The 19,798-nt window shown below is 34.8% G+C and overlaps 1 protein-coding gene across 4 annotated transcripts in view; it reads left to right on the forward strand.

The window, feature by feature from the left end:
- Positions 1–19,798, forward strand: part of ATRNL1 (attractin like 1) — an 853,221-nt gene that overhangs the window by 51,286 nt on the left and 782,137 nt on the right. For all 4 annotated transcript variants that reach the window (XM_019035499.4, XM_055353888.2, XM_055353889.2 and 1 more), the window contains exon 6: positions 16,290–16,464. In XM_019035499.4, coding sequence (XP_018891044.1) covers positions 16,290–16,464 — 175 coding nt within the window. The remainder of the gene's footprint in view (positions 1–16,289; positions 16,465–19,798) is intronic.

Consider the following 19,798-nt stretch of genomic DNA (forward strand, 5'->3'; position numbering starts at 1 on the left):
CAGCTAAGTTTTTGTTTTTGTTTTTTTTTTTTTTTTTTTTGAGACGGAGTCTCATGCTGTCGCCCAGGCTGGAGTGCAGTGGCGCGATTTCGGCTCACTGCAAGCTCCGCCTCCTGAGTTTAAGCTATTCTCCTGCCTCAGCCTCCGGAGTAGCTGGGACTGCAGGCGCCTGCCACCATGCCCGTCTAATTTTTTGTATTTTTTAGTAGAGATGGGGTTTCATGGGGTCTCACCGTGTTAGCCAGGATGGTCTCGACCTCCTGACCTCGTGATCCGCCTGCCTCAGCCTCCCAAAGTGCTGGGATTACAGGCGTGAGCCACTGCGCCCGGCCAATTTTTTGTATTTTTACTAGAAACAGGGTTTCACTACGTTGGCCAGGCTGGTCTCAAAACTCCTGACCTCGTGGTCTGCCCGCCTCAGCCCCCCAAAGTGCTGGGATTACAGGCGTGAGCCACCGTGCCTGGGCCATGACAATTCTTAGCATGAATGTTTCTTAATGTTATTTCAATTTACGGAGGAACTATTCTCTATTCACAATTAAAGTTATCTTGGGAAAGTCAATTAACTATCTGGTTATAAATTTCATTATTTATACAAAGAGATTATTTGCCCTTGTCTGAGTCTTGGGATGATAACTTGATCAAAGTGAATTGAAATAGTGTCTTGCTGTTTATGCTTGACTGGCTGATATTACAGTAGCAGTTTCCTTTTTAGTAAGTAGACATTTTGTAATAGTTTGATTTAGTAAAATCTTCTGTTTGCAATGAGGTTCAGTACATTTTATTAATAAAAAAATTGAATTTGTGATTAATATGTATATATTAGGCAACTATTTACATATTCTGTGAGCATTATACATGCACCAGTCTAATAAAATGGGCAGTTTAACTGTTGTACCTAGAAGAAATTTTGACATACATGCTTTCATTATTTTATAATTTATTATTTTAGATGTTTTTGAAATATAATTTTGACAGTTATGATTATTCAAAAATCTGGTCTTTAAAATTTTTGAAGTTAGTCTTTTCTAAGCATACATATTTTGATAATACCAGGAGTTTTCAAAATGTGTGGTGCAAGGGTTATATAAGGAGATGGGTTGGGGTAGGATGGAAGATAAGTGACTCTTCCTTTTCTGCCTCAACCATAGTGTCATCACTTTGCACTATTTTACATATTGAGGTTCCTTGTAAAACTTTGTTTTAAGCCTTCTGCAGCCCAAAAAGAGTAAATTGGAAACCATTGATCTTTAAACAAGAGGGCAATTTGTTTCCATGCTACAATAGCATCATTGACTGAAACTGTAAGAGCCAAGTATTCTTGGAACAGGTCTAGTATAATGATTACCACTCACACAATTCATTGTCTTATAAAATTAACAGGTTGTCAGAATAGTTGTGGATATTTAAAATAGACAAGAGTTAATACCTGGCCTTTGGAGATTGATTTTATGGGTCTAGAACATGTGTAGAATACTTTGGATACTGTAACAAAATCAAATTTTTAAAATGATGTTAGAAGAGAGAACACTTGCATTGAAATCTTGTTTTGACTTTTATTGGAGAACTTCAGATTCAGTACATACTAAATCATAAGACTATATCTGGAATGATTACAACAAGCTACATTTACCCCTCTTGCTCTTAAAATCTTTATTCCCAGCATATCTTCCACTTCTTATTAACAATCCAGTTTCTTCTGGGAAATTGCCTTTTGCTAACGTAGCATAGTCTTGCTGGGATGAAAAAATCCAGGTACCTGTCTATTCTAAGCTTGATTTTTCTCTTTGAAAAACTCTCTGAATTTCTACATATTTTTTCAATACAGTCCCATTTTCCCTTAAGCTAGCCAAATTAATTTCTGTGACTCACATGTAAGAAAACAAACTGAAGTACCACCTTAGAGATACTGTTAGGGTGCGGTTTTTTTTTTCCTGGTTATTAGACTTCTTTAAAATACCCAAAATTATATCAGCAACCTGCATTTGATAGAATTCAGAGTTAGCAATATTTATTTAATGCGTTCAGTTGAAAACTGCAAAAAGAAAATGAATATAGTTGGCTCTTTAAACATGTACCACTTCAACATTAAAATGAATGCTTTTTTCATAGTAGTATAGATGAAATATAAATTAAGGGTATGAGCCAAAATTACATCAAAAAGTCTAAAATCCTGGAGTAAGATTATTTTTTGCTTACTTTCCCTTTTACTTATTTTTTATTGATACATAATATTTACATATTTATGGGGTATATGTGAGTATTTGTTATCTGCATAGAATGTGTAATGATGAAGTCAGGGTATTTGGGGTATTCTTCACTTTGAGTATTTATCATTTCTGTGTTGGGAGCATTTCAAGTGCTCTTTTCTAACTACTTAGAAATATACAATATGTTGTTGCCAACTATAGTTACCCTACACTGCCATTGAATATTATAATTTGTATCTTCTAACTATATGTTTGTATCCATTAGCCAATGTCTGTCCTCCCCCACTACCCACACCCTGTCCAGCCTCTGGTATCCATCATTCTATTCTATACCTCCATGAGATCAACTCTTTTAACTCCCACGTGTGAGTGAGAACTTACGATATTTGTCTTTTTGTGGCTGGCTTATTTCATTTAACATAATGACCTCCAGTTCCATCCATGTTGCTACAAATGACATGATTTCATTCTTTTTTTTTTTTGTGGCTGACTAGCGTTCCATTATGTATATACACTATATTTTCATTATCCTTTTTGTCTGTTGAGGGACACTTAGGTTGATTCCGTATCTTTGCTACTGTGAATAGTGCTGCAGTAAATATGCAAGTGCAGGTATCTCTCTGTTATAGTGATTCTGTCTCCTTTGGATAAATACCCAGTAGTGGGATTACTGGATCATGTGATAGTTCTATTTTAAGTTTTTTGAGGAGTTTCCATACTGTTTACCATAATGGCTGTAGTAATTTACATCCCTACCAACGTTGTATTAAGAGTTTCCTTTTCTGTGAATCCTTGCCAGCATCTGTTATTTTTAGTCTTTTTAATAATAACCATTTTAACTAAGATAATATCTCATTGTGGTTTTTGATTGGCAAATTCCCTGGTGATTGGTGATGTTAAACTATTTTTCATGTACCTGTTGGCCATTTGTAAGTCTTCTTTTGAGAAATGACTTCATGATCGTTGCTCACTTTTAAATAGGATTATTTGTTTACTGTTCAGTTGTTTGAGTTCCTTGTATATCCTGGATTTTAGGTCCCTGTCAGTAACATAGTTTTCAGATATTTTCTCCCATCCTGCAGGTTGTCTGTTCACTTTGTGGATTGTTTCCTTTGCTGTGCAGAAGCTTTTTAGTTGAATATAGTCTCATTTGTCTATTTTTATTTTTGTTGCCTGTGCTTTTGAGGTCTTAGCCAAAAAATCTTTGCCTAGGTCAATGTCTCAAAGCATTTTGCCTATGTTTTCTTCTAGTAGTTTGATAGTTTTGGGTCTTAGGGTTTAAGTCTTTAATCCATTTTGAGTTTATTTTTGTATATGGTGAGAGATAAGGGGTGTAGTTTCATTCTTCCACATGTGAATATCCAGTATTCCCAGCACAATTTATTGAAGAGACTGCTTTCTCCAATGTATGTTCTTGGTGTCTTTGAAATCAGTGAGTATAAATATGTAGATTTATTCTTTCACTGTTATGTTTCATTGATCTATATGTCTGGTTTTGTACCAGTACCATGCTGTTTTGGTTACTATAGCCTTGTAATATATTTTGAAGTCCAGTGGTGTGATACCTTCAGCCTTATTCTTTTTGCTCAGGATTTCTTTGGCTATTGGCCTCTTTTTTGGTTCCATATGAATTTTAGAATTGTTTTTTCTAATTTTGTGAAAAATGAGTATGGTAGTTTGCATTGACTCTGTAGATTGCTTTGGGTAGTATGGTCATTTTAACAATATTAATTCTCCCAATCCATGTGCATGGGATGTCTTTCCATTTGTTTGTGTCCTCTTCAATTTCTTTCTTCTGTGTTTTGTAGTTTTCCTATAGAGATTGTCCACATGCTTGGTTAAATGTATTTCTAGGTATTTTATTTTTTTGTAGCTATTGTATTGTCTTCTTGATTTCTGTCTCAGCTAGTTCATTATTTGTGTATAGAAATGCTACAGATTTTTGTATATTGGTTTTGTAACCTGCAACTTTACTGAATTCATTTATTACATTTAAGAGTTTTTTGGTGGAGGCTATAGGTTTTCTAGATATAAGATTATATCATCAGCAAAGAGTGGCAATTTGACTTCCTCTTTCCAGTTTGGATGCATTTTCTTTCTTTCTCCTGCCTAATTTATCTGGCTAGGACTCGAAGTAGTATATTGATTAGGTGGTGAAAGTGGACTCTGTCTTCCTCCAGTTCTTAGAGAAAAAGCTTTTGGTTTTTCTCCATTTGGTATTGAAGTTGCATCATTTGGGGAAATAGCCAAGGTTTGTTGTCTCGCACTAAGGAAATCGAAGACGTGGACACACAATGAGTGGGTTTAAGAGCAGAAAGCTTAATAGGCAAAGTAAAGAAGAGAAAAGCTCCCCTGTGCAGAGAGAGTGGTGTTCCGAATTGATCTCCCCCTTTGAGGCCAGATGCATTTTTTTTTTTTTTTCTTTTTAAGAATCTGACTCTGTCGCCCAGGCTGGAATGCAGTGATGTGATCTTGGCTCACTGCAACATCCTCCTCCCAGGTTCAAGTGATTCTCCTGTCTCAGCCTCCTGAGTAGCTGGGACTACAGGTGTGCGCCACCACACCCAGGTAATTTTTGTATTTTTAGTAGAGATGAGGTTTCGCCATGTTTCACCTCCTGACCTCAGGTGATCCACCTGCCTTGGCCTCCCAAAGTGCTGGGATTAGAGACGTAAACCACTGTGCCTGGCTGTGGTTGGTTTTGTAGAGGGGCTTTCGGAGGCGGTGTCTGATTTACATAGGGCCCAGAGGATTTGTTGGACCAGGTGTACCATTTGCATAGTGCAGTAAGAGGCTGGCCATCCCACCATAATCTTTTATTACACAGGTGGGGTCTTTTCCTGGCCAGTGTAGATGCCTGCACACATGGCAACAAAAGGGAAGGGAAAATCTCCATGTTGAATATACCTGGCTTCCAGGTATCCCTTTTCTATTGGCACAGCTTCCAGCATTCCAGCTTGCTTATCTATGCTTGCAGCTTGATTTTTCAGGCTGCTTTTTGTTAGAAAAGAAATGATTTTGGGGCTGCTTTATATTGAAAGGAAATTCCACTGAGAACTCTTTTACCCTTACTAACTGCCTAAATAATTTCTTTTTAACTCCTGTAACAGTATGATATTAACTGTGGGTTTGTGATATATGGCCTTTTTTATATCTTGGTATGTTCCTTTCATGCTTAGTTTGTTGAGAGTTTTTATCATGAAGGGATGTTGAACTTTATCAAATGCTTTTTCTGCATCTCTTGAGATGATAATATGGTTTTTGTTCTTCATGTTGCTGATATGATAGATCACATTTATTGATTTGCATATGTTGAGCCATCCTTGCATCCCTGGGATAAATCTCACTTGATCATGGTTTATTATTCTTTTTAATATGCTGCTGGATTTGGTATTTTTTGAGTATATTTGCATCTGTGTTCATCAGGGATGTTGGCCTGTAGTTTTCCTTTTTTTGTTACTTTAATATTTGGGTTTGGTGTTAGGTTAATCCTGGCCTTGTAAAATGAATTAGGGAGAATTGTCTCCTTTTCCTTTTTTTTTTTTTTTTTTGGACTAGCTTGAGGAGAATTGGCATTAATTCTTCTTTGAAAGTTTGGTGGACTTTGGCCGTGAAGCCGTCCTGTCCTGGAGTTTCCTTTGTTGGGAGAGTTTTTATTACTACTTTGATCTTTTCAGTTTTTAATGGTCTGTTTAGGTTGTCTAAATATTTTTTCTTGATTCAATCTTAGTAGGATGTATGTGTCTAGGAATTTGTGGATTTTCTCTATGTTTTCCAGTTTGTTAGTGTATAGTTATTTATAATAATCTTTGATAATCTTTTGTATTTGATAATCTTTTGTATTTTGTGGTATCAGTTGTAATGTGTCCTTTTACATTTCTGATTTTGTTGATTTGGGTTTTCTCATTTTTTTTTGTTGTTGCTGCTTAATCTAGCAAGTGGTTTATTGGTAGACCACATCTTTTCATGTTGATCCTTTGTATTTTTTTTCCGCCTCTATTTCATTTAGTTCTGCTTTTATCTTTACTATTTATCTTCTTCTAGTAATTCTGAGTTTGGTTTATTCTTACTTTTCTAATTCTTTGATGTGCATCATTAGTTCATTTTAAACCTTTCTGCTTTTTTGACGTGGGTACTTATTGCTGTAAACTTCCTTCTTAGCATTGCTTTTGCTGTATCCAATAGCTTTTAGTATGTTATGTTTTGATTTTCATTTGTTTCAAAAAGTTTTTTTTATTTTCTCTTTAATTTATTCTTTAATCCTTTGATCATTTAGGAACATGTTTTTAAATTTGCATGTATTTGTACAGTTTCCAAAGTTCCTCTTTTCATTGATTTCTAGTTTTATTTCATTGTGGTTTCACAAGGCATGATTTTGATTTTAAAAATTTTTTTGAAGTTTTTTTATTATTATACTTTAAGTTCTAGGACACGTGTACAACGTGCAGGTTTGTTATATATGTATACATGTGCCACGTTGGTGTGCTGCACCCATTAACTCATCATTTACATTAGGTGTATCTCCTAATGCTATCCCTCCCTGCTCCCCCCACCCCACGACAGGCCCTGGTGTGATGTTTCCCTTCCTGTGTCCAAGTGTTCTCATTGTTCAATTCCCACCTATGAGTGAGAACACGCGGTGTTTGGTTTTCTGTCCTTGCGGTAGTTTGCTGAGAATGATGGTTTCCAGCTTCATCCATGTCCCTACAAAGGACATGAACTCATCCTTTTTTATTGCTGCATAGTATGCTATGGTGTATATGTGCCACATTTTCTTAATCCAGTCTATCATTGATGTACATTTGGGTTGGTTCCAAGTCTTTGCTATTGTGAATAGTGCCGCAATAAACATACGTGTACGTGTGTCTTTATAGCAGCATGATTTATAATCCTTTGGGTATATACCCAGTAATGGGATGGCTGGGTCAAATGGTATTTCTAGTTCTAGATCCTTGAGGAATCGCCACACTGTCTTCCACAATGGTTGAACTAGTTTACATTCCCACCAACAGTGTAAAAGCATTTCTATTTCTCCACATTCTCTCCAGCACCTGTTGTTTCCTGACTTTTTGATGATCGCCATTCTAACTGGTGTGAGATTGTATCTCATTGTGGTTTTGATTTGCATTTCTCTGATGGCCAGTGATGATGAGCATTTTTTCATGTGTCTGTTGACTGCCTAAATGTCTTCTTTTGAGAAGTGTCTGTTCATATCCTTCGCCCACTTTTTGATGGGGTTGTTTTTTTCTTGTAAATTTGTTGGAGTTCTTTGTAGATTCTGGATATTAGCCCTTTGCCAGATGAGTACGTTGCAAAAACTTTCTCCCATTCTGTAGGTTGCGTGTTCACTTTGATGGTAGTTTCTTTTGCTGTGCAGAAGCTGTTTAGTTTAGTTAGATCCCATTTGTCAATTTTGGCTTTTGTTGCCATTGCGTTTGGTGTTTTAGATATGAAGTCCTTGCCCATGCCTGTGTCCTGAATGGTATTGCCTAGGTTTTCTTCTAGGGTTTTTATAGTTTTAGGTCCAACATTTAAGTCTTGAATTCATCTTGAATTAATTTTTGTATAAGGTGTAAGGAAGGGACCCAGTTTCAGCTTTCTACATATGGCTAGCCAGTTTTCCCGGAACCATTTATTAAATAGGGAATCCTTTCCCCATTTCTTGTTTTTGTCAGGTTTGTCAAAGATCAGATGGTTGTAGATGTGTGGTATTATTTCTGAGGGCTCTGCTCTGTTCCATTCATCTATATCTCTGTTTTGGTACCTGTACCATGCTGTTTGGTTACTGTAGCCTTGTAGTATAATTTGAAGTCAGGCAGCGTGATGCCTCCAGCTTTGTTCTTTTGGCTTAGGATTGTCTTGGCAATGTGGGCTCTTTTTTGGTTCCATATGAACTTTAAAGTAGTTTTTTTCCAATTCTGTGAAGAAAGTCATTGGTAGCTTGATGGGGATGGCATTGAATCTATAAATTACCTTGGGCAGTATGGCCATTTTCACGATACTGATTCTCCCTGTCCATGAGCATGGAATGTTCTTCCATTTGTTTGTGTCCTCTTTTATTTCATTGAGCAGTGTTTTGTAGTTCTCCTTGAAGAGGTCCTTCACGTCCCTTGTAAGTTGGATTCCTAGGTATTTTATTCCCTTTGAAGCAGTTGTGAATGGGAGTTCACTCATGATTTGGCTTTCTGTTTGAATGTTATTGGTGTATAAGAATGCTTGTGATTTTTGCACATGATTTTGTATCCTGAGACTTTGCTGAAGTTGCTTATCAGCTTAAGGAGATTTTGGGCTGAGATGATGGGGTTTTCTAAATATACAATCATGTCATCTGCAAACAGGGACAATCTGACTTCCTCTTTTCCTAATTGAATACCCTCTATTTCTTTCTCCTGCCTGATTGCCCTGGCCAGAACTTCCAACACTATGTTGAATAGGAGTGGTGAGAGAGGGCATCCATGTCTTGTGCCCATTTTCAAAGGGAATGCTTCCAGTCTTTGCCCATTCGGTATGATATTGACTGTGAGTTTGTCATACATACCTCTTATGATTTTGAGATACATCCCATCACTACCGAATTTATTGAGAGTTTTTAGCATGAAGGGCTGTTGAATTTTGTCAAAGGCCTTTTCTGCATCTATTGAGATAATCATGTGGTTTTTGTCTTTGGTTCTGTTTATATGCTGGATTACGTTTATTGATTTGCATATATTGAACCAGCCTTGCATCCCAGGGATGAAGCCCACCTGATCATGGTGGATAAGCTTTTTGATGTGTTGCTGGATTCGGTTTGCCAGGATTTTATTGAGGATTTTTGCATCCATATTCATCAGAGATATTCGTCTAAAATTCTCTTTTTTTGTTGTGTCTCTGCCAGGCTTTGGTATCAGGATGATGTTGGCCTCATAAAATGAGTTAGGGAGGATTCTCTCTTTTTCTATTGGTTGGAATAGTTTCAGAAGGAATGGTACCAGCTCCTCCTTATACCTCTGGTAGAATTCGGCTGTGAATCTGTCTGGTCCTGGACATTTTTTGATGGGTAAGCTATTAATTATTGCCTCAATTTCAGAGCCTGGTCTATTCAGAGATTCAACTTCTTCCTGGTTAGTCTTGGGAGGGTGTATGTGTCCAGGAATTTATCCATTTCTTCTAGATTTTCTAGTTTATTTGCATAGAGATGTTTATAGTATTTTCTGATGGTAGTTTGTATTTCTTTGGGATCGGTGGTGATATCCGCTTTATCATTTTTTATTGCATCTATTTGATTCTTCTCTGTTTTCTTCTTCATTAGACTTGCTAGCGGTCTATCAATTTTGTTGATTTTTTCAAAAAACCAGCTCCTGGATTCATTGATTTCTTTGGAGGGTTTTTTGTGTCTCTATCTCCTTCAGTTCTGCTCTGATCTTAGTTATTTCTTGCCTTCTGCTAGCTTTTGAATGTGTTTGCTCTTGCTTCTCTAGTTCTTTTAATTGTGATGTTAGGGTGTCAATTTTAGATCTTTCCTGCTTTCTGTTGTGGGCATTTAGTGCTGTAAATTTCCCTCTACACAATGCTTTAAATGTGTCCCAGAGATTCTGTGTCTTTGTTCTCATTGGTCTCAAAGAACATCTTTATTTCTGCCTTCATTTCGTTATGTACCCAGTAGTCATTCAGGAGCAAGTTGTTCAGTCTCCATGTAGTTGAGCAGTTTTGAGTGAGTTTCTTAATCCTGAGTTCTAGTTTGATTGCACTGTGGTCTGAGAGACAGCTTGTTATAACTTCTGTTCTTTCACATTTGCTGAGGAGTGCTTTACTTCCAACTACGTGGTCAATTTTGGAGTAAGTGCGATGTGGTGCTGAGAAGAATGTATCTTCTGTCGATTTGGGGTGGAGAGTTCTGCAGATGTCTATTAGGTCCACTTGGTGCAGAGCTGAGTTCAATTCCTGGATATCGTTGTTAACCTTCTGTCTCATTGATCTGTCTAATGTTGACAGTGGGGTGTTAAAGTCTACCATTATTATTGTGTGGGAGTCTAAGTCTCTTTGTAAGTCTCTAAGGACATGCTTTATGAATCTGGGTGTTCCTGTATTGGGTGCATATAAATTTAGGATAGTTAGCTCTTCTTGTTGAATTGATCCCTTTACCATTATGTAATGGTAAAAGGTACCATTCTTCGAAGAAGAAAGGTAGCTTCTTCGTCTCTTTTGATCTTTGTTGGTTTAAAGTCTGTTTTGTCAGAGACTAGAATTGCAACCACTGCCTTTTTTTGTTTTCCTTGAGTTTTCTTTTGTGTCCTAACATATAGTCTATCCTGGAGAACATTTTATGTGCTGATGAGAAGATGTGTATTTTGTAGCTGTTGATTGAAATGTTCTGTAAATATCTGATAGGTCCATTTGGTCTAATGTGCAGTTTAAATCCAGTATTTCTTTTTCTGTCTGGATGATCTGTCTAATGCTGAGAGTAGGGTGTTGAAGTCCCCAACTGTTATTTTATTGGATCAAATAACACTGGTGCCAAGAAACGGTGCCAGGGAGCCCAAGACAGGCATTCTTAGACTGCCACTGTCACCCCTACGGCCCAAAGATTGGCCCAGGGCCAATTTCTCCCTTTAAATGTATTAATTTCTTCCTTTAAATGTAATAATATTTGCTTTATATGTCTAGGTGCTCCAGTGATGGCTACGTATTTGTTTAGGATTGTTATATCCTTTTGCTGAATTGATCCCTCTATCATTATAAAATGACCTTCTTTGTCTCTATTGTTTTTGACTTAACATCTGTTTTATCTAAGTAGAGTTACTCTTGCTCTTTTCTAGTTTCCGTTTTAATGGATTTTTTTTCTATCCCTTTATTTTCAGCCTCTATATGTCTTTACAGGTGGTATGAGTTTCCTGCAGTTGGATCATGTTTTTCTTTTTTTTTTCTTTTTTAAAAATCCATTCTCCCAGTCTGTGTTTTTTAAGTGGAAGGTTTAATTTGTTTACAATCAAGGTTACTATTGATATATGGGGACTTAATTATACTTAATTTTTTTGTGTATAAAATGAGAAGGTTGTCTTAATAATAACAAGGTTACTATTATGAATCATTTATTATAGTATTAAATATTAAGCATTTTACTTAGAATCTTATTTTGTCTTTAGAAAAATCTTATATTCTAGGTGGAAGCTCCACAATTAAACTGAAGCTTAGAGAAATTAAGTAAGTTTGTCCAAGGTTTCACAGCTAGTAAGCAGGAAAGCTAGATTTGACTGCATAGCTCATGCTGTTACTCCTTTACAGCTTAAGGTGCTTTTCATTCATCCATCCATTGATTGATTGATTCCGTAAGTATATACTGAGGCTAATCATCAGTAATTGTTGGCTATGTTAAGTACTTTTCATTGTATTTTATTATGATGGGAAGTCACTGAAGGATTATTAGTAGGGGAATGATAGGAGTAGAATTATGTTTTTAATCATTCTGGTTTCATTCTGGATAGTTGAATGTTATAGGAAAGGGATAAGTATGGAAATAAGAAGACCAGGTTTTAGACTATTGCAGTAGTCCAGGTGAGAGTGGGTGGTGGCTTGGACTGAAATGGTAGTTGTAGAGAAAGGGATCAGTGGTTGGGGTATCGTGGGGTGCTAGAATTTAAAAATTCTTATAATTAGTAAGATACAGACCAGACACCAATCAAAATGGATTGTGGCCATTGGACTAAAGTAAGATCTTGATGTGCCATGTTGTGCCAGGCATTACCCCTCTAGTTATCTGTTGTAGGGAGGTTTGAATTATCTCAAGTGAGGAGTCAGGGGAACAGGGACAGCAAGACTGATAACGTGGGATGCTGAGGTACATCTACTTACCAACAATCATTGAAACTTTTATACTTTAACATGTGGAAAGACTGTAATCCCTGCATACCTAATTAATATTCAGTCTGTTTGTGGGTTGGTTGTATGGGGTGTTGGAGAAAGAGGCAACTTAAGAATGGCACCAAAGTTTTTGCCCTGAGCAACTGGATGAATGGAAGTGCCGTTTACTCAGCTGGCAAACACTGCTGAAGGAATTGGTTTGGGAGGAAACGATCAAGGTTTTAGTTTTATACATGTGAAGTTTGAGATGACCCTCTATAGATATCCAAGTGGAAATGTCAAGTAGTAGTTTGAATTCATGAGAGATTGTGGGGCTGGACATATACATTTGGGATATATCAGAGCACAATTCTGCTCTGTATGATTATGTAGTAGCTTTTTCCCTTAAAAAATCTCTCAGCAGCCCGACACTAATGCTTAAAGTTACAGTGTTAGAAATTCATTTATACTCTTTGGTTTTTTAAAACTGTACATAACCTGCGGAGATTCTTTTTGAAATTGCACTATAAGGTGAATTTGTTTATTACACCCTTTAAAAAACAGCTGAGATATACTACCTTGAGAAATTGCCATACTGATTGAGAAAAGTAATGCAGAGAGAGTTATGGGGATATGTTGCATGAGATACTAAAGTATGAAGTGGTAGAATAATTTTTATGGATATATTTTTATAAAAAAGGAGTCTTGCACATATAGTATGTTCTTATTCATATGTGGGGGCTAAAAAAGTTGACGTCATGGAGGTAGAGTAGAATGATGGTTACCAGAGGCTGGGAAAGGTTTCGGGGAGAGAGGGATGACGAAAGGTTGGATAATGGATACAAAAATATAGTTAGACAGAGGGAATATGTTCTAGTACAATAACATAGTAGGGTGACTATAGTTAATAATTTATTATATATTTCATAGCTAGAATATTTGGAATGTTTACAACACAAATGTGTTTGAGGCAACAGATACCCTAATTACCTTGTTTTGGTCATTAAACATTGTATACATGTATCAAAATATCACATGTAGACCATAAATGTGTATAATTGTTCAGTATCAGAAAAAAAAATTTAAAAAAGTGGACTCTTGCTTAGATGTCCTTAAGTGTAGATATTAGTATTAGCTATTTAATGGGTGGGAAAGTCTTTGTGTGGTTGTTTGTGTTTTAAATTAATATTCCGTTTATTAGTTTACATTTTAAGTCATTTTGGTTATAGAATACAGAAAGCTTCAAATTAAGACATCTAATTTTTTTCTTAAATATTTGAATTATATTTATAAATCTTGTCATTCTATTTATAAATGGGTTAATTTAGAGTAAAATAAAGACAACATATAGATTGGGCTACAGACCATTTCTTCTAGTAGTTTCCACGAGTTACGTAAGATGTACTAGTAACAAAGAGAGGAAGAATTTTGATTATTTTCTTTTTTTTTTGGTGGAAAATTAAGTATTTTCTATTACAGAATTAAAATCATTAGAAGTTTATTTTCTGTATTAATAACAATATTTTGTTAAATTAAATAAATTTAACTATTAGTGTTGGTATTTTACAGATGCTGTAACAAATTATCACAAATTTGGTATCTTAAAACAAAATACATTTGTTAATCTCTTACCATTCTGGAGGTCAGAAATCGGAAATCAGTTTCACTGGGCCAAAATAAAGGTCTTAGCAGGGTTGCACCTCCTTTGGAAGGTAAAGGAGATCATCTGTTTCTTTGATTTTTTTCCAGCTCCTGGAACTGCATTCCCTGCATTCTTTGCCTCCTTGCCTATTCCTCTATCTTCAGATCCAGGACTGCAGCATCTTGCTTTGATAGTCACATTGCTTCCTTCTGCAGTCAAATCTCCCTCTCTTATAAGGACACCTGTAATTATATTTAGAGCCAATTTAGATAATTCACGATAATCTCTCCCAAATTTCAAAATCCTTAATTTAATACATCTGTAAACTTCCTTTTACCATATAAGGTAAAATCCAAAGCTTCAGGTGGTTAAGACCTGGATACCTTTGGGGGCTATTATTCAGTCCACTGGAAACTTGTTCTGCAGTATTTTGCTTTAATGCAGATTTGATAAATATATTGGTGATTTAAAAATGTACCCAATTTTCAAGATATTTTTCATGCCAGTGTTCTCTATCAAACTCTTTTCCAAGTAATACCCACATATTACTTGGCTGCTTTCAACTCTGTGCCTTTGGGTGGTGGCCTGTTTTTAATGGTTTATTTAGAAATAATTTTAAAGTTTTAGAAAAGTTATTATACAAGAATAAGAATAGTACAAAGACTATCTGAATGTCCTTCTCCCAGATTCACCTATTAACATTTTACTCTATTTTCTTTGGTATAACTGACTTACATGTTAAAATAAATCTGTATTTCCTTTTATGAAAATAGATACAACATTTATACCAATAGATGCATTATGTATAATTTCTATATGATTTCATGTCTTTTCAGTTAAATTAGTGGTTGGCAAACTTTTCTGTAAAAGGCCAGGTAGTAAATACTTTTTCTTTGCAAGTTACATGGCTCTGTTGCAACCACTCAGCTCTGCTAAAGCAGCCATAGACAATACTTAACTGAATGAACATGGCTGTGTTTTAATAAAACTATTAAATGATTTCTAAGTTACTGTAATTAAATTAAAAAAGAGGTTCCTTTAATATCTCTGATTACTAAGGAATAGTTCACAGTCTTTTCTTACTCAGAAATAATAGTTTTCTATAGCTGATTTAAAATATTATCATTATCAAAGAGATAATCTGAGATACTTCCTAGTTTGTACCTGAAAAATACAGAGCCATACAATGTAAGCATTGAAAAAAATCTTGAAGATGAATCAATTAATACCTGGGTGAGTGAACACATGAAGACATGAAAACTGTATGGGTCAATATTTCTTAAATCAGACTCTGCTTGGGAGTTTTAAAATTTTGTTATTAAATGACAGTCTAAAACTTTTTGATATAAGCAAATTGAAGATTAACTGCCTGATCTCATAATTGAGTAATGCCACTGTATTGTAATGCCAGCAGTTGTGTTGACAATTTAAAGTTGGGATTAAGTAGTATCCCTTTAATTACTGTAGGCTAAAAACAATACAACTGAAGTGTACTAATACTTTTGTGACAAGTGAAGGGTAAATGATTATATGCCATAGTATATGAATTTAAAAGATTTGTAAAAAGTAGGTTGAAGAAAAATGGTGGGAGAATTATGTTGTCAAAATAATGTAGGTGTGCTAAAATTATGTAAAAAAGGCATTATGAGAATTAGTATCATTTTTAACTTGGGACCCATTATTTTAAACAAAACATTATTTATCATATTCAGTAAATATTAGTTTTATAAATTTACTTATATATAATTTATAAATGTATGTTTGTTTTATGCTTATAAAAGAAATTTAAACATAGGAGTTTATGTCTAGTATTTGAGAATTTTTTAGTTTCATTAAAATTTAAATAATTTGTGAGCCCTAAAGTTTGATGAAAATATATTCCCTTTAGGAGAATTCCTTCTATTATGTTTGAGAAACACTGATGGGGAAACCAAGACTTATGAGTAACATCATGAATATGGAAAGGAAAAGGCTGTGTTTTCAACTTTATAGTATTTGAAATTATTCTGCACTAATTTAATAATTTTTATTTTATGATGCATAATTCTTTTTTCTTTTTGAGGACTCCACTGAAGCAAACTTTGGTTGTTCTTAATAATGCTAAGAAAAATGTAATCTTTTTTATGTTTGTTTAATAGTGAATAATTTCTAAACTTTAATTTTTAAATGCTTTTACTTCCACTATTTAAAAAAAATAAATATCTATTATAACCGTTGGTGGTAGATTGTTATATCCATTTCTGTAGATGGAGGCTTGATGACGAAAGAGGTAAACATACTTGCCTGACAGAACTGATATTTGAGTACATTGTTTTCTATTTTAATACTCTTGTAGCATACTAAAGTAAATCTGACATTTTATATTATTTAAATAATTCTTTAAAATTGTGAAATTTATTTGAACATCCAAGTCCTATTGTGAGTATATGACTTTTTTCGCCTCTAAGCATTACATTTTCTGTGAGTATTATTCTTGTAAGTTATATTTCAGATAATTTATGTATATATTTGTTAATATGATAAACATTGAATTCTTAAATTCTCTTAATCCATATGTTGTATTTCCATAATCTGAGGGCTTTGTTTAATCTAGTGTGTTGTTTGATTTTTTTTTTTAATAGGTCCTGATTGTTCTTTGAATGTTCCCTCTACTGAGTCTTACTGGATTCTGCCAAACGTTAAACCCTTCAGTCCTTCTGTAGGTCGGGCTTCACATAAAGCAGTTTTACATGGGAAATTTATGTGGGTGATTGGTGGATATACTTTTAACTACAGTTCTTTTCAAATGGTCCTAAAGTAAGTATTTATTTTCAGATTCTCACTGTTTTTTAAGCTGGATTTTTATCCAAAATGTCTTTTTTTTTAAAATTGTTGTCCGATAGTAAAAGTGGTTATTTTTGTGGTAGTATCTATTTGCTAGTGAGACTGATTTGTGAATATATGAACTCAGTATGTCCATAGCTGTCATTGCACATAGAAGTATGCTTCATGTAGAAATGTTATTACTTCTCTAGAGTACTTTTAATAAATTCTGAGTAAGAAAATATTAACTTCAAATACAGGCAGGCCTTGCCTATAATGGATAAAATGAATCATGCCACCTTTTTTTTAATGAAGTATAATCTCATATATAAAAATCCTCTCAATTTGTTCTGCAAATTTTAATGTACCTGAACTTTTACTTTGTATGTGCTTTACAAGCTTTCATTGGGAGAACAGTTCTAGTATTATGAGAGAGATGACTGATTTACTGTTGGCTCAATAGAGATTGTTCTCTGCATGATTGGATAAGGGGAATCATGGATGGCAGCTTTATCTGATTTCTTTTTCAGCTAATGATTGTATTTTATGAACTGTTTAGTAACAATACAAAAGGAAACAGGGAGAATCATTTGATTTTTAATGTTGCTTCCAGGGGTAGTGTTCATATTACACATTGTACTGTACATATTACAAGTGGTACAGCTTGGGCATCAAACAATCAGAACTTGCCCTGGACAGTATGCCATAATGGTGTATACACAATAGAATTGCCAGATTTAGCAGATAAATATACAGGATACCCAGTTAAACTTGAATTTCAGATAAAAAACAAGTACATTTTTAGTATAAGAAGGCCCTTTTGCTGTATGTATATATATATATTTTTTACAAATTTTGCATGGGTCATTCTTTAACAAAAAATTGTTTGTTGTTTATCTGAATTCAAATTTAACTGGGTATCTTGTATTTTATCTGCCAACCCTAACCACTGAATATATTAACCCTCATAATTAGGAAGATTTCAGAAATTCTGTAAGAGGAGATTGCTTTAAAACTATGATTGAATGTGACTGAAATTAAATTAGAAAATCGAATAAATTCTGGAGAGAAGGAGGGAGTTTTATGTAAGTATTTAAGTGGCAAATTGAATTTTTTAACATGAAGAATAAAATACAGAAGGAAGAATTGAAAGAGAGTTGGTGGGATTAAAATGAATTGTTAAGATAAAAACCTGGAGAAATAATGATATTTAAATGTGAAAATTAAAAGGAAATTAACTATGTTTAAAGAAAATGAAAAGTCTATGAAAGTAGAGTCGAACTTTGACTTAAATTGTGATATTTCCAAAGTCGAGTTTGTGAAGACAAAGAGCAACATTGTCAACAAGGAAGTTTGTAAATTTTAAGTTCGTGTTCTTTGCAAGATGAATAGCATAGCAAAAATTAAATGATGAATATTATTTGCTATTCTTTTAAATTTGCATATTTTCCATTGGAACCAGATAAACTATTTAAGCCAACTTTTTTTTGTCTGAAATCTGAGTATTTTGGTTACAGTGTTTATGTAAACAAATGAGGGATTAGAGTAGAATAATTGTGTTGCTGTTTTCACAGGTTAGAGAATACTTTTCATCATTCTGAATGTAGTTCAATTGTAGGTAAGGATAACAGCTTTCAGAAGTGATAGGATAAGTCATAACTTGATTTAATCATCTTCTATAGTGGAATTTAATTGGGGTGGAAATGTTACATTTTAAGACAAATTATTCACTAAATATAAAAGCTCTGTGTTAGTGTCTATTAAATTAGAAAGACTTTTACAGAATATATATACATTAACATTAATGAAAATTAACATGTATTCATGAGGATAGCAAACTTTTGAAAACACTACGTGCTTGTTGCTTGGGATATATCATTGGATATAACAAATGCCCATGTCTTTGTAAAGTTAGGGAGGAAAGGCTGGCAATGACAAAAAAAAAAACACTATTACCAAAGTAAATTATAGATATGAACATATATACATATAGAGACAGATGGGATGGATGGATGGATAGATACAGATAGATAGTAGGGGTAGGTAAATCAGGAGTGCCAAAGAAGAGGGAGTTGCAATAATAAATGTAATAGTTAAGGTAGGCTTCATAACAAAGGTGAGAACTGAGCAAAAACTTGATGGAGATCAGAGGATTGCAGTTATTTGTAGGCGCAGAAAAGAGCCAGATCAAAGACTTAAGATAGGAACTCCTTGAGGTGTTTGAGGAGCGACAACCAGGCCCATGCAATTTGCATGGAATATATGAGAGGGATACATTAAATTAGAGTGATAACAGAGGAGAGAGACAGATCATGTAGGATGTTGTAGATCCTTTGGGAGTCACGGGAGGGTTTTGAGCATGTGTTGATCCATACTTTAAAAGTGTTACCATGGCGGTTTATTGATGATATACTGGGGATTAGGAGGAAGATTAGAAATGGGATTTGAGTTAAGATGAAATTATCAAGGGAATGCATTCTAGATAGAGAAAAGGACCAGGAACTGAGCCTGAGGCACCATATCACTAAGAGGTTGTGGGGAACAGGGGAAGCCATCAAAGGAGACTGGAAAAGAATGACTGGTGAGATAGGAAAACCTGGAGTACAGTATCTTCAAAGGCAAGGAAAAGCATTATGTGAGGATTAAGGAGTAATTAATAATGTCAAATGCTGACGATTATCCAGGTCAAGGAAAATGAAGACTGAAAACTGGTCATGGATTTAGCATGAGCAAATTGACCATAACAAAAGCAGTTTTACTGGAGTGGAGGGGTTAAAAGCGTGTCTAGAGTTAGTTTAAGAGAGAATGGAAAGTGGGATGGGGATGGGGGTAATAAAGAAATGGGGGAGTAGCTTAAGGGAGAGTGTGGTCAAGGGGTTTTTCTTTTATTATTAATGGTTTATAACACCATGTTTGTGTGCTGACGGCAAAGATCTAGTAAGACAAAATATGGTGATGTAGGAAAGAGATCTCGTGTACAAGGAAGAAGAATCACTTGTTATTCTTCGGCTTATCAAACTGCAGAATAGGGGCTCAGGGCCTGGAAACTAAGAATTTTTTCTTAGCATTTTTAGTTTTTGCTTTTTTTCTTTTATTTGATTAATTTATTTTATTTTTTTCTTTTATTTCTTTTATTTTTTCTTTTATTTTTTTCTTTTATTTTATTTGCTTTTTTCTTTTATTTCTTTTTATCTGTCACCCAGGCTGGAGTGCAGTGGCGTGATCATGGCTCACTGCAGCCTTGAGCTCCTGGGCTCAGGCGATCCTCCCACCTCAGCCTCCTGAGTAGCTGGGATTACAGGCATGCACCACTATGCCTGGCTAATTT

Source organism: Gorilla gorilla, chromosome 8 (assembly GCF_029281585.2).
Source record: "Gorilla gorilla gorilla isolate KB3781 chromosome 8, NHGRI_mGorGor1-v2.1_pri, whole genome shotgun sequence".
NCBI lineage: Eukaryota > Metazoa > Chordata > Mammalia > Primates > Hominidae > Gorilla > Gorilla gorilla.